The following is a 14,132-nucleotide window of genomic DNA, read 5'->3' as shown; positions in this document are numbered from 1 at the left end:
TAACACTGAAAGTATTATAAAGTTCTCTTTGAAATAAGCTTGTCCAATGCAGTAATTGTTTAGAGAAATGATGGACAAGGCTGCAAAACTTGAAATTGAGGTTTGAATGAACTGTACGCTCTCTATGAGAATTGCAAAGCTGTGAGAGACCATAAGTAAACAAGTAAGCAAAAGCAACTCAAAGACAGAGACTGAACCACAGCTTCACATGTTGTCACCACGTAATCACAGAGTACACACGCACGCACATGAGAGCATTTTTTTTCCCCTCCCCTGCACAATGCACCAAAACAGTCACCAATCAGGGCTTCACATTATAATTATCCTGCTGTACAGTGCTCTCTGTGTGTGTAGACACCATATAATAAGTAGGGACAGACTGAGAGACTAACTGCTGAGCCATTTGTTGGTACAAGGAGTCTTAAACAGAAATAAAGCCCACCGCGTTTTGTCATTTTATGGATTAGCTGTATTGAAGATGTTGTTTTTTTGTTCAATCTTGTTCCCAGTGAAGCTTTGCAGTATTGGAGTTTTTCTGCACGATCATAGTCCAGACATTGATATTGTTGTATCATAGTTACACCTACATGAAACTATGTTGAGCTCCTGTATTTTTAGCAGTTTTCTTCGCTGTGCAATCATCTTTTGCCTCCTCCTCCTCACAGGCTCATTTTTGTAGTCTGTTTTTGCTGATGTATGTTTGAATTAAAAGAAGACCTCATAACGGTAAACATCTGTTCCTTCACTAATCATCTCATCCCATATGATTCTCTGTGTGTGAATGTGTACAGTCTATCATTATGTGGTGCTTAACCACTTTCGGATAGGGAATCTACAACTGGTGTGCGTGCGTGCGTGTGTGTGTGTGTGTGGGAGAGAGGCAGATGATGGGAAGAGAATTGGGGAAACATAAATAAGACATAAAGGGGATTTTAAGTGTTTTAGAAAATTGATGTCATGTCTTTAATTGTCAACACTAGTTCATAGCTTGAGTTTTACTTGTTTTCACATTTTAAAAGTTGCAGTACATGTCATCTACTACCTAAAAACATGTTTGGTTGAGTAGAGGTTAAGTTGTTGCAATGATTCACTGCATTACAAGTGTTTTCCTCAGTAAACAGCACTTTCAAATTGTTGTTTTTCACGGGCGTTTGTTGGCAGCGCAGAAGATGTCGAGGAAATGTCAGATATTGCCTTGAAATTTGAATTTCTGGTAAGTTTCCAAGCACAAGAAGGTCACTGCCTCAGCCCCTTAGGCCTAGAGGAGGTTTTTACATGTAAATAGCCATTCTGTGAGCTATACAGATGCAAATCAGGATAGTAGAAGTTACTTCAGTTTCTAAAAGGTAGTCTCATCTTTTATTTCTGTACCATTTATTTTCCATGATGCATTGTAATCAGTGATGGTTAACTAGACTTTAATAGTTAAATTTAGAAAATTGTTATGTTATTTTATTATTGGTTCAGCGCTCTGCCCTCTAACGTTTGCCTCTGCCACCTCACCAGCCTTATATTTATACATTTTATACTTGCTTTGTGTTTATGCTTTCTTTAACACGAGAAATATAAACTTAATTTATAACAAAATGTAGATACAGAAGAGGGTACATGGCAAGGAAATGAAGAGAGATTAAACAAATCTTGCGTGGTTGATAAACTTAAACATCCTTGTGTTGCTCTGTTAATAGAGGAGGAGGAAGAGGATGAGAGTGATGGGTTAAAGTCATCATCTCTATGACTCAGCTGTGTTTACTGTGTTTAAAAAAAGATGGATAATGGAAAAATTCATTAAGAGGAGGAGAAGTAGAGAGGTTTGTAAAGAGAAGACAGTTGAGACAGAAAATGTGACGTGTAAACTCTGGGAAGGGAATAAAGATAAAAGGTGGAAAGAATAACTGATGCCATCAGACACTGGGGATGACGACGTTCATAGTGAGGAGCAGGAGGAGGAAGCAGTATTGTTGCTTTGCTCTAAAAGGCAAGAAAGAGTTAAAAAAAAAAATCCAGAGTGTAAGAGAATCGAGCGCAGCTTCATGGCTGAAGATGTCGAAGAAGTGAAGAGAAGTATTTGATGGTGGAAAATAGTGAGGACAAAGGAAGAATATAATAAAGACGAGAGGTTGATAGAGCTAGAAAGCAGAGTAAGGTAAAAGGACAGCAAGAACAATGAGGTAAAAAGGAGGCGAGTTGATTTAAGAGATTAAGAGCAGGGAGGCTAAAGGACGTTAAATGTCCTCATTTGAATATCCAGACAGTTTTTGCATACAGCTTGTGCTGGTTTCAACCTGCCTTGGAGAGTGCTGCAGAAACCTTTGACATCACCTAAAACTGCCTAACCACCTGTCTCACACCAAAGACATCATCAGCATGTGACGCAGATGGTCTAGACTGTTTAATGAGTAAGCTTTTAAAGGCAGCTGAACATCAGCCTCAAAATTAGTCATTGTGCTTCAAAAATATTTTGCAGGTATCATTTGGCATTACAAGCTGTTGAAATTGAACAGTCTTCATAAAACTAAATACTTGCCCTCTATATATTTTTTTATTTTACTTTTGTGTGCACAGAAAGTCATTTTGGTTATTCCCCGCGCCCTTTTTTTTTTTTTTTTTTTTTTTTTTTTTTAAAGCATGGATGTTTTTACACTAGTTTTAGTTCTAATTAATAACCTTGCACTAAATATTGAGAGATGGTATCAATATATGGCTATAATTAAAGAGGTCTTAATTGATCTGCCAAGCCTCCAGTACCCAAGAACCAAACCTGAACCCCGGTTAATGGTTGGATTTGCTTTCTCTGAGTGAACAGATCATATTTTGGCTCAAGTCTAATTCCTTGGGTGTGTAGTTGGGTATGTTTTTTAGGAGTTTATTTCAGATTGTGTTACATTTTTGGTCCATGGAAGATGTAGTGGTGGCTGGGAGGTTTTTGAATTCATACTTGAGCCGAGTTACTGTTGTCACTATGAGGAATTTTTCAGATGAACTCCACTAACAAATGATAATAGCAAAGTTTGATTAGGAAAACTCTTAAACATTAAGTTAAATAACAGTCATGTCCTTTTTTTATTTTCAATTTTCAGTTTTGTTAGATTTTAGATTCTAAAGTCTAACAAAACTGCAAGTGACACAGAGCAAAGACATGTTAGTTTTTTAAGTTTGATGTGGAATCTGGTTAACCACATTTTAGACACAATAATTGCATTTAATACAAAGAATAATTCATTTTATAGCTGCCCACAGCTGCTTTTTCCTTTTGGGATTCTGTATTTTTTACAATTAGTAAAGTTGTATACAGTAATACGAATATCTTCCACATCTGCATTTACCTTTTCACACTTTTGTATTTGTATTTATATTTTTGATCTTTATAGCAGCAGTTTAGAGCAAAAGTTACATCATTGCACTTAACATATGGGAAGATAAATACCCTACAATATTAGTGAGAAAACCCCAATGGTCACATGATCTTACTTTGAATAAGTAGACACTTCAGAACCAGGCACAGTAAAAGGGGAGTGTTGTGCAACGGCTGGTTTTGGGGGTAAGAGGAAAGATAAAGAAATGGGATCATGGAGCGATGAGGCCAAAATACAAATTATAGGAAAGAGGAGACAAAAGTTAATGACATGCATTAACAGCATATAAACACACGGGCGGTGAAAAGAGTAGTAGTCTGAGCCTATAGCAGCATAACTAAGGGATGGTTCAAGGTCTCCTGATCCAACTTTATCTGTAAATTAAAAGGAAAGTTTGAAGCCTATTTTCAGAAGTAGATAGGGTGTCTGTCTCCTGAAGCCAGACTTGGACCTGGTTCCACAGGAGAGGTGTCTGATAGCTGAAGCTCTGCAACTAGTTCTACTTTGCAAACTCTAAGAACCACAAGGCTGCACTTAGAGTTAAGTGCTCCAGAGATAATATGATACTATAAGATATGATCATTCATTATTTAACCTTGCATTTACTGCAACCGCTGCACCACCACTGTGCATTATATATGTATTCGGGCCCTGATTTAGTCTATTCTTTTGTGTCATTAAGTCTTATTGTTGTACAAAAATAAAAACGCACTATTCAGCCATGCTGTTGCAGTTTACAAAGACAATATTCACTGCAGCTTGTGTGGAAGCAGCTCCACACACTGATAAGTGACCTCTTTCCTCATACTGTTTGACTGACAGATGATTACAGGGAAGTGCAGTCCAGAGGAAAAAGATTCCTCTCATTAACTTCTCAGGTTACATGTGTGTGACTTGAGTAGAATTAATTTAGGTTTAGCTCGGTTAGATTTTGGCTTGCCTGAGGCATTTTAGTTTGTGTGTTATACATTGTTAAGCCATAAAAATCTAGATATTGAGAAAGTTAATGTTAAAATGGCCACAGGAACAAATTCTCAAACGCATTGAGGTAAGCTGGAGCTACATTTGGAAGCATCCATGAGGTGTTTTTACATTATGTCTCCCAGCTGGTGAGAATTAGCTTTGCGTGAACTGTGTTTCACCTTTAACGGCATGAATTTGCAGGATGGAGCTTCTGAGTTCAGGTCTTTGTGTTTTTGTGGGTGTTGAGCTGGAGCCTTGTAGAAACAGCAGCATGTGTGTGTTTCCACAGAGCCTAGAAGTCAGACTAACAGCACACACGGACACTGAGCTTCTGTTAGAAACGTGAAATTATCCTCAGTCTTCTCCATGCTCTCACACACACCTGAGGGAACAGGCTGTGTTTAGGTTGAGCTTAACGTCTGCACAGAGTCTTCAGTGTGTGTGGGTTTGTGTTTGGCCGTGGAAATTGCTTCTCACTGTTTTTCACAGGACTTGCTGTCCCCGTCTCTGTTTTTCCTACTTCTCGCTGTTGAAGTTTTGAAAGAGGTTTTGTTTGCACCATGTTTGCTGGAAAAATATTTCAAGCTTTATTAAAGAACAGTTGAACAGAAATCTGGTGAACAGATAAGCCCGGGGATCAGTTTGTGGGATTTTGCAGGTGGCTGTGAGCTGTAATATGAGATGTTAGCTGGCTGTAATTGTTCATTTGAAACAATCATCTGCTTGCAAGTGATGGAGTTCAGTAAGAAAATATTGCAAATAAAATGTAGTCAGTATGAAAATACTCGCTATATTATATAGCCCAGTGGCACCTATCCTAACTGATAGTGTTTGTTAACTTACCTGCATTTAGGTTCTCAAACTAAAATTCATCTAAGGCTGACAGATAAAAGTGTCAGAGACTATATAGATATAGATATTCTTTGAGCAATATCAAGTTAGAATAATATGAAGAAACTGTGTATGAAACATAAAGGCTGCTGCTTTGCAAAACATGATCCTTTGAATTCTTTGAAAACTTCTTTCACTGCCTCTGGGCTTCATTTTTACATCCAGTGGTTGTTTCCACAGTTGGGTGGTCTGCAGGTCAGAACTCTGTTTGTCCTCTCTACCTGTGGGTCTGAAGCGCCAGACTCAGACCAGACAACACTGTACCAAACAGTTACACCTACAGACTCTGTTATTCCTCAGTGGCACTTAATTATTCCTGAAGGGAAATCTACGGGAGACTTTCTGTACCACTAAACCTGGTAGTTAACCTCCCTCTGGTCTCAAAGAGTGTGTTGTGTTGTGCTGAAGCATGTGGAAAGTAGAGGTTAATACAAGTTTCAAGTCTGTGGAGGCAGACTTCCCACTTCAATTTCCAGTGTAGGGGGTTGCCTCATAATTTGAGGGTATTTAAAGGCTTGAGATCATTGCGTTGTGGGGATGAGCCACAGATACTGATTGTGTTGTCACTTGTACTGAGGTTTTAATGCAGCCATACTGTGACTTCACATATCTCTAGTAGAAATCTAGACTATAGTGGAAAATGTTTTTAAACTGACCCTTTGCCTTTAACAAAGAAATAAATAAATAATCCATCCAGGAGTTTTGGACTGACAAGACTTGCTTCTAAAATTCATTTGGTTACATCTCTGCTCTGTCAGATTCTCCCCCATATCCTTTGAAATGTTTTTGTAACATTCTCCTCCTCCAGTAACATTGAATGATTCACAGTTCAGAAGTAATCCTTATTGCTTTGGTGACATCAAAAATCTGTTGAATTTTGTGGAGGAGCAGTTTGCACTGACATTGACTTTCTTTGTGCTCACAGTGGCGACACAAGGAACATGTGTTATAAATGCCATAAAACATTTAAGTCATGTCTTTTACACACCATTTCAGATTGCCTGAAGTGATTTTAGCCTAACTTCAGTTTCAGAATCGTTCTAGTGCAACAAATCAGTCAGATTCTTAAGGGAATCCTGAAAATTATCCTGAAGAATTTGGTCTCAAAAATGTGCTTTGCTTTTTGTTTCTCCACTTGGATGTTTGAACTTCGTAGCAGAATGACGTATGTGCCGGTTTTGACACCAGAAGGCTGTTTTTACGTTTGTCTGCTGAAGGGGGGAAAGTTTCTTTGCACTCACCTTAAATGAGTTTAGCACATGTATGTACAAGCAGGTCCAGTGTGCAGCTTACAAAAGTGTGATGTGGAAACTTGTGGGCTCCAGTGGAGAGACGCTGAGAATCTTGCGTGGAAATATCTGTTAGTTATGCAGCTTTGACCTTATACTACAGCCTGTCAGTGTGGCATGAAGACTGTTAGTTTGGAGTGGAAAAGAAAGAAATGAGGGAACGGATTTGATCACAGTTCACTGAAGAGACAGTCTTCTGTCAGCTGTTCTTTGACTCAAAAGTGTGTATTCAGGAGTTTTTGTTTTTGGGGGGGTTTTAATGGCAAAAATTACATTTTGATGATTGTCAGTGACGAGTCCATATTCATAAAAACAGCCATGAACGTGTGTGCTGCTGCATGATACAGTTGGCACATTGTAAGCTAGCTGAAAGCTGATGCAGTATTTAAATGGATTGTTTTTTGTATGTAATCTTTATATTGGAACCTTGGAGTGCACCAGACTGATACATAAATTTGAAGAAAAGTTGATGCTTTTTGAATCGAGGATCCAGGACGTTAGGATGTCAGTGTACCAAATACTTGGCATTTAACATAATTCAGCACTTTGTGTGTCATATTTGAATTCAGTTGTTCATATATGAGCCTTTGCTCACTTTATCTCAGTTAATGTGCCCTCTTCGGGTCTAATGGCTGGCGGTGTAGAAGAATAGACTCTGTATCAAAGATCAAGACAAGATGATGCCACCCAATACTTACCGAAGTTTTGTTGTGAAACTTCAAGCCGACTTTTTTTTACAGTTGCCATCTTGGTGTTATCTAATTGAGAAACTAGGGGATACTACACACTCAAAAGAGGCCAGCTGCTTTATCTTACTTTGTGAGTCAAATGAGGACCATAATCTAAAAAAAAAAAATATATATATATAATTTGGTTTTAATAACACTCGAAACCAGCATTTGAGATCAGATTTTCACCTGGAAAGTGTTTCCTAAGTTTATAGAGCAATAGGGTAATTTTGTCATGGACTAACAAGGAGTTTCTCCCTAATATCCATTAGAAAGGTTTCAGGGTTTAGGCATCAGCTAAGCATAATACCCAGTCTGCTTTACAGGGAGGAATAAGAGCTAAAATGACAGAACTGTAAAATATCATCTTCAAGGCAGATCACTCCTGAACTGTCCCATGGCTAGCTTTGTGAAGGCTATTATTGTCTAACAAAGACTCGAGGTTGTTGTAGTGGTAAACTGGGTTTCAGGGCTTCTCATGACTCATGTGACAAGCCTGGTATGTTTCACATGCTGGCATAGAGTCCAGTAAACAATGTAGTAAATCAAATCAAAGGAGTCAGAGAAAGGGAAACCAATGTCCGTTTCTCTTCCTCAAACTCAAATTCCATCCCACTCTAAAGCACCTCAATTACTCAGAGCCTTTTACTGACACGTTATTGAAGGAATTCTAAGCATGCATGATGCCTGTTAATCAACGACAAAACACTCAGTCTTGTTCATCTGAGCTGGGAAATCCTACATTGCCTTACTAATTTTCACATTTTAAGCACTTATGTTCAGCGCACACAGAAGGATAAGGTCAGGCAGGGTGTGTGACAAACAGCTGACTACTTGTGTTTGCGTGTCTCTTCACTGCTTTTATGTGGTGCTGTTCTACCCTCTGGTGGTAGCATATGGGTAACACATTGTGAGCCTGTGTGGTTTCCTTCACACACAGTAATGCTCATTATAAGGAAGAGATGTTGCACTAATGTTGTTTATAAGAACTGTGATACTTGCCTCCACACCATGAATACACCAAAAGCAAATATTTTTAGATTTAACATTAGCTGGTTGTTATATTGTAGTAGAAAGTTGATCAAAAAAGTTAGGGATGGATTTGTGAAAGTTTTTACCACAGATGGCGTGGTGGGATTTTTTTCACTGATGTGTAATCAAGCATGAGGACATTTGCATAATATCCTCATTTTTCAAAAAACAAATTAACGCCGAATCAAATTAAAATTAAACAGTGGGAAACATTGTGGTGATAATGTAATTAAGTGCAGACTCACAGCTTTCATTTGATGGGTTTTACACAAAATAAATGTATATACTGTTACAAAATTACAGATGTTTTTTAAACATAGCATTTTTCACAAGTTTAAAAGTGTTTGGAAAACTAAAACGATGCCTATCATTCATTTGCACGAATTTCTATGTAAAGTTTCTGTGTGGTTTCCTCCACACACAGCTGTTTCATTCCTTGGGATTCTTTTTGAGATCTTTACTGCAGCTGCCTTCTGTTTCTGCTTGTTTATGGTCATTTTATCCTCAGTTTTTCCTTCCTGCAGTGAAAAACATTTTTAGATGAGCTAAAGTGGAGAAGTCAGTTTCTTTACCTTAAGGATTTCTTGAGTTGCGTTTGCTGTACGTTTAGAGCCATCATCCGTCTGTATGATGGCTCTATCATGAGCCTTTTCTTCTACATACTCTTGTCCTCTCATCATTTTGCTATGAGTTAATCTTTTTCATCTATCCAGAGTCTTGTTCCAGGTGTGTGTGTGTGTGTGTAATACTGGTGATTTGTATCATGAAGCTAAAATATCAGAATTGCTTTGGCCTACAGACATTTCTGCTGTCTCCATATATTTCTATCATCTGGACCGGTCTACCATCAGTTCCTCCTGTTTGTGTTTTAGGGAAGGATGAAGCTCGGGGACAATTGGACAACGCGCTGCAGGACGTCAATGTGCGCTACGCTGTGCTGGAGGAGACCGAGAAGCGAGCTGTGTGCAGAGCACTGATAGAAGAAAGAGCTCGATACTGTAGTTTTGTCAGCATGCTGAAGCCTGTGCTGGTCAGTTGTGTGTGTGTCTGTGTGTGAAAGAGGGATACAGAACAAGACTTTTTCAGACTTTTCTAACCTGGCAAAGTAAAATAAAAGGAGCTTGTCTTGTAGGACCATGAGATCAACATGCTGGGTGAGGTGACACACCTGCAGACCATTCTGGAAGATCTGACAAACTTGACAGCTGAACCCAATAAACTTCCACCAGCCAGCGAGCAGGTACCTTAACCACCTTCTCCATCTTTACTTAGTGATCTTTCAGTTTTCTTCTAGCACCCTCTGTAGGCCTAATATTACCTTTTTTGTGCTATTACTCTGTTTTTCCCAGATTTGGATTCTCTGTGGTGGGAGACTCTCATCCACAAATATTTTAATTGCCAAGTGCTGTGACAAGTTGACAGTAGCTCTTGTTCTGCAACCTTGGTGAACTTAATGTTGCAGCACACAGATCAGTTTTTGCAACAGGTTATGATTTGTGGCTCTTCCGCTTACTGCAGATCAAAGCAATTCAACACATGGAGGTGGGGCTTCTCTAAAGAAGTAGCCCAGCATGACAAATCATTTAATCAGCAGGTCCTTGTCATTTAATTTAAAACAAAAAAAACAAAAAAAAAAACAAAAACGAATTTGCATTAAAAAAATACTAATATTCCTTTTTTCCCCTTGAATGAAAAAGATTAAAAGAACCTTAAATTTCAACATAAGAGTGAAGATATTGTTTTCTCTGACAAATTATAAAAAATGCTCAAGCTGCCAGAAACATTTAGGTGGCTGTTAATATGCCTGGAAGGCCCCGCCCAAGTACATTAGCAATTTCAAGGCAGATGATGTTTTGTTTTTTTATTTTGTGTCTTATTTTCAGCAAATGTCAGAAAAAGACTACAACCAACAGTGATTGGCTCTACTGAAAGTGCTGTGTATGTATGCAAAGCATGGTTTATCTGCGGAGGCCCATCTTTGTCCAAAAAACTACACACTGTAGTTTATTTTGACCCACACTTTCATTGACTAACTTGGTTCTGGTAATACCCACTGGAGTTGCAAATGTGTATTAATCCACCACTGAATATAGTTCCAGCTTCAGCACTTCCTGTATTTCTGAGCTTTATGCCTTCAGTAGAAACATCCCAACTTTGGAAAATAAAAGGAAAAACAACACAGCTGTCTTTTGTGTGTATTACAGGTGATTCTGGACCTTAAAGGTTCTGATTTCAGCTACACCTATCAGACACCTCCAGCTTCTCCCAGTAACACTCTCTCCAGGAAGAGCAGCATCAGCAGGTGGGTTACACACCAAAGCTGATATCAGTTTACAACATACAGTATTTCATATCACTTCATTTCACATTCTAATAATATCAGTGTGCATTGCTGTTTTCTTTTCATTTTGATGTTTTGTCACAGTGTTTGGAACTTTACTGTATGTACTGCACTATATTTAAAAATCACACCTTAAACTTTGTTTCTGTGCAAGTTGATGCAAGTCAAAGTTAAATCCAGGCTCAGACTACATATTTTTCTGAGTTGTGATAATCAAAGTGTCAGATTGGACAGTTACAGTCATAAAGTCGTGCCTTTTTATGACTGACGCACATGAGTGTGCACGTTCTGCAGAGGTGATAACTCGAGATGTCCAGGATGAGAGTGTAAACAGACAATCACAACAAAGCGTGTTATATTACTGGCTTTCGGCTCCATTTCAAACTTTCACTGAGCTTATACCAGCAACTTCTTTCCTCTTTCACTTTGTTGTGTTTTGCAGTGTTTATGGCTTTTAATTCTAGTTCTTTATTATGTGATTTTCACATTCCAGACAGTCGCTGCTTTTTTTTTCTTTCTTTCTTTCTTTCTTTCTTTCTTTCTTTCTTTCTTTCTTTCTTTCTTTCTTCATTTCTTCATTTCTTCATTTCTTAATTTTTGTGTCTTTGCCTCATAGCTACCAGTCAGGATCAGTGAGACATGTTCCCTCTTTGGACTCTATCAGCTGTGCTGTGGATGGACTACACATGCAGGTAACACACTTTTTACCTTGGTTACAACAATTTTATTTCTGTTGTTCTCAAAAATATTGTTAAGAATACATTTTACACTATGTGGCCAAAAGTACATGGTCATCCCTTTTAGCTCAGTTTTCTATTTCCAGGACAGTAATGGTAAATCTTTATTATATAATTGTAGAAAGCAACTTCCTTCTAATTCAGATGAACTTTCTGCACTGCTGTGCTTGCTAACGTTAACAGAGAATCACTTCATCCTCTTGTCCAAATATTTTAACATTTGGCTAAAAAAGGTGTATATATGTAAAATGGCAGCACCAAAAATGCTGTACTGACAGTTCAAAATGCAAAATATAGCTGAGGGAACGGTGGTTATGTCCATCTTTCTTAAATAGCTTATGGCCAACGCTTCCAAAGTGCATTTAAAACCAGCCTGACAGTTGTGTGTGTGCGCTCAGCTTTAGGCCAGACCCCCCAAAATCATTGTTGGACTTTAAAACCTTTTTGGCTGAATGGGAACAAATGTGGGCAAATGTTAGCAGTAGATTAATGCCCGGAGATCACAAGTGTAGCATTTGGGGGTGTCCATATATTTCTAGCCATATACTGTACATCAGGAATATTAAGATACTCTTATTTCATTCAAACTTATATACTTTATAGTTTTAAATCAAATTTCCGCAATAAATAAAGCAAATTCTGGTCAAATATTTTCAATATCTTTAAAGGTGCATTTAACTTAAATATACCATTCCTGCAATTCTGTACACTCCACATTCTTCAGGCTTCATCCACATTTTAAAATGACACTGTCAGCTTTAAGGATCTTCAAAATAAAAGCTTGTAACAGTAACAGTAACAACAAAAACAAACACATGCCACTCTAACCCTTTCCTGTGTAGCGCTGCTCCTCCCCCTATCTGCTCACCGGCTGCGATGAAAGCGGTCGATCTCTCAGCGAAGGGAACTCCCCCTCTCGCCTCGGCCGTCACGGCAGCCGTGGTCGCTATGGTTATGCAGCTGGCTATGGCCACCGCCCCGCTCAGAGTCGCCGCTTTAGCCGCAGGGATTTGAAAACTGTGAGGAAAAAACTATATGACTATTACATTCCTCCCGACCACCCGAGTGCCGTCCTGTGATTTTGACCCTTTTGTCTTCCATTGGTGTGAATCTGGTTTCAATGTCACATTGGCTCCAGCTATTTTACCTCTTTTGTTTTTTTTAATTCCACATTTTTTCATCAGCTCACACCTTCAGTTTCACCTTTAATTGTCTACGGCCTCCTCCACCCTCAGTGTCCCAGGATGGACCTCATATCTCAAATCCATTTTGTTGTAATTTTAGACGTAATTCTTGATCCCATTTCATAAAAAATGTTTCTGAGCCTTCACAAGTACAGTTCTAGGGACTCTGTAATTGTGTGAGTATTTGCAGTATTTGTTTATTTATCAGTGTCTTTTCTTTTTTTCTTTTTTTTTTTAATTCTCTTTAAAAGTGGTTTTGTGTCAGCTTTTTTATGCTTATGTTTCAGATTTATGTGTTACAGTTAAGTACTGTACTAATATTCAATTAAAAAAACCTTACTTTACTTTTCTTGATAGCTTTTAGACTCAAAATGACACTTCTTTAGAGTTTTGTTTTTTTAAGGTCAAGCTCTCAGGAGCACAAAAAAGGTCTCTTCCCTGACTGCTTTCTCGAAGCCAGGAGTTTAGCTGGAAATGCTGTGGTCATTTTACCCTTAGTTGATGTTGGATTTTTGGATTAGGAATTCTAAAAAAACTGCCCATAATATATTTTTGATATATGATCACCTGGACATTTAAAAGATCCATAACATCCCACTCCTTATTTTCAGTAGCGGTGAATTTAATAAATAACACAATTGCTTCATCCCACCTCAAAAGCAAGCCTTCTCCTTATCTCAAGTACCTGTTATTTGTCTCCCATCGCTGAGACGCCCTTTCTGTTCTTGAATTTTGGTGTAATGGCCTTTTAAACTGGTGTCATTATTGCTGTCAGTGGTGTCTTGTCAGTCGTCCTGTAATAAAAATGTAAGTTTATGTTTTAAATTGAGGAAATTATCTCAAAATTATGTGAGAAAGAACAAAATCATTAAGGGTTCATGTTGCTGTTGAATGAGGAACTTTTATTGATATTTTTAAAATGACAAATAAGTATTTTCTATGTAACATCAGCAGCCATTATGCAACTCTGATATATAGAAAATAGAGCTTGTTTCTTACACATCTGATTGAAATTGATGGCTGTGCTGACATAGATGTAAGTTACAAGCTTTTATTACAAATGTATATTCTGTCAATTTCTTTCCACCAGAGACTTTTATGATGGCTGAACAGAACTATACTCTCTGTAGTCTCTGCGGTTGATTTGTGATTCTACATTTGATGATTTGTACCTTTGATCCGCTTTGACTTGGTTTCTTAATGACAGGATTCAGTTGGGTCCACCAATCAGCTGGCCTCTGGGGGAACTGGAGGGGCGGAGAACGGCCTCTTGGCCCCTCCACACAATGCCTACATACATGGAGAGCGAGCTCGCGCCATGTCTGCATCTGGAAAGGTAAAACCCACAGAAAGCATATTTGGATTCTGGTGATTGTTCTTGTAAACTCTCATCTGTATCTTTCACTCTACATGAAACTAACTGAAACAGTATTTGTGTGCTGGCTAAAATAATTTCAAAAAACAACAAACAAACTGTGTTTGCTTGGAAAGCATACGGAAGGAATTGATGCCATCTTTATTGAGACCGGGAGGGTTTTTGTGTATTATAATGTAAACCTGTAACACTCACAACACAAATGTTAAAACAAAAACCCAAAATATTAAACATTT

At 38.2% G+C, this 14,132-nt stretch overlaps 1 protein-coding gene across 4 annotated transcripts in view; it reads left to right on the top strand.

The window, feature by feature from the left end:
• The window catches only part of mtss1 (MTSS I-BAR domain containing 1), an 80,430-nt gene that overhangs the window by 53,225 nt on the left and 13,073 nt on the right, over positions 1-14,132 (top strand). For 3 of the 4 annotated variants that reach the window (XM_085160460.1, XM_085160459.1, XM_085160462.1), the window contains exons 7-12: positions 9,132-9,289; positions 9,392-9,499; positions 10,464-10,561; positions 11,217-11,292; positions 12,180-12,356; positions 13,729-13,857. In XM_085160460.1, coding sequence (XP_085016586.1) covers positions 9,132-9,289; positions 9,392-9,499; positions 10,464-10,561; positions 11,217-11,292; positions 12,180-12,356; positions 13,729-13,857 — 746 coding nt within the window. The remainder of the gene's footprint in view (positions 1-9,131; positions 9,290-9,391; positions 9,500-10,463; positions 10,562-11,216; positions 11,293-12,179; positions 12,357-13,728; positions 13,858-14,132) is intronic. The other variant, XM_085160461.1, reaches the window with a different exon arrangement.

The sequence above is a fragment of the Neolamprologus multifasciatus genome, chromosome 5, assembly GCF_963576455.1.
Source record: "Neolamprologus multifasciatus chromosome 5, fNeoMul1.2, whole genome shotgun sequence".
Lineage (NCBI taxonomy): Eukaryota > Metazoa > Chordata > Actinopteri > Cichliformes > Cichlidae > Neolamprologus > Neolamprologus multifasciatus.
This window is presented reverse-complemented; position numbering and strand designations above follow the sequence as displayed.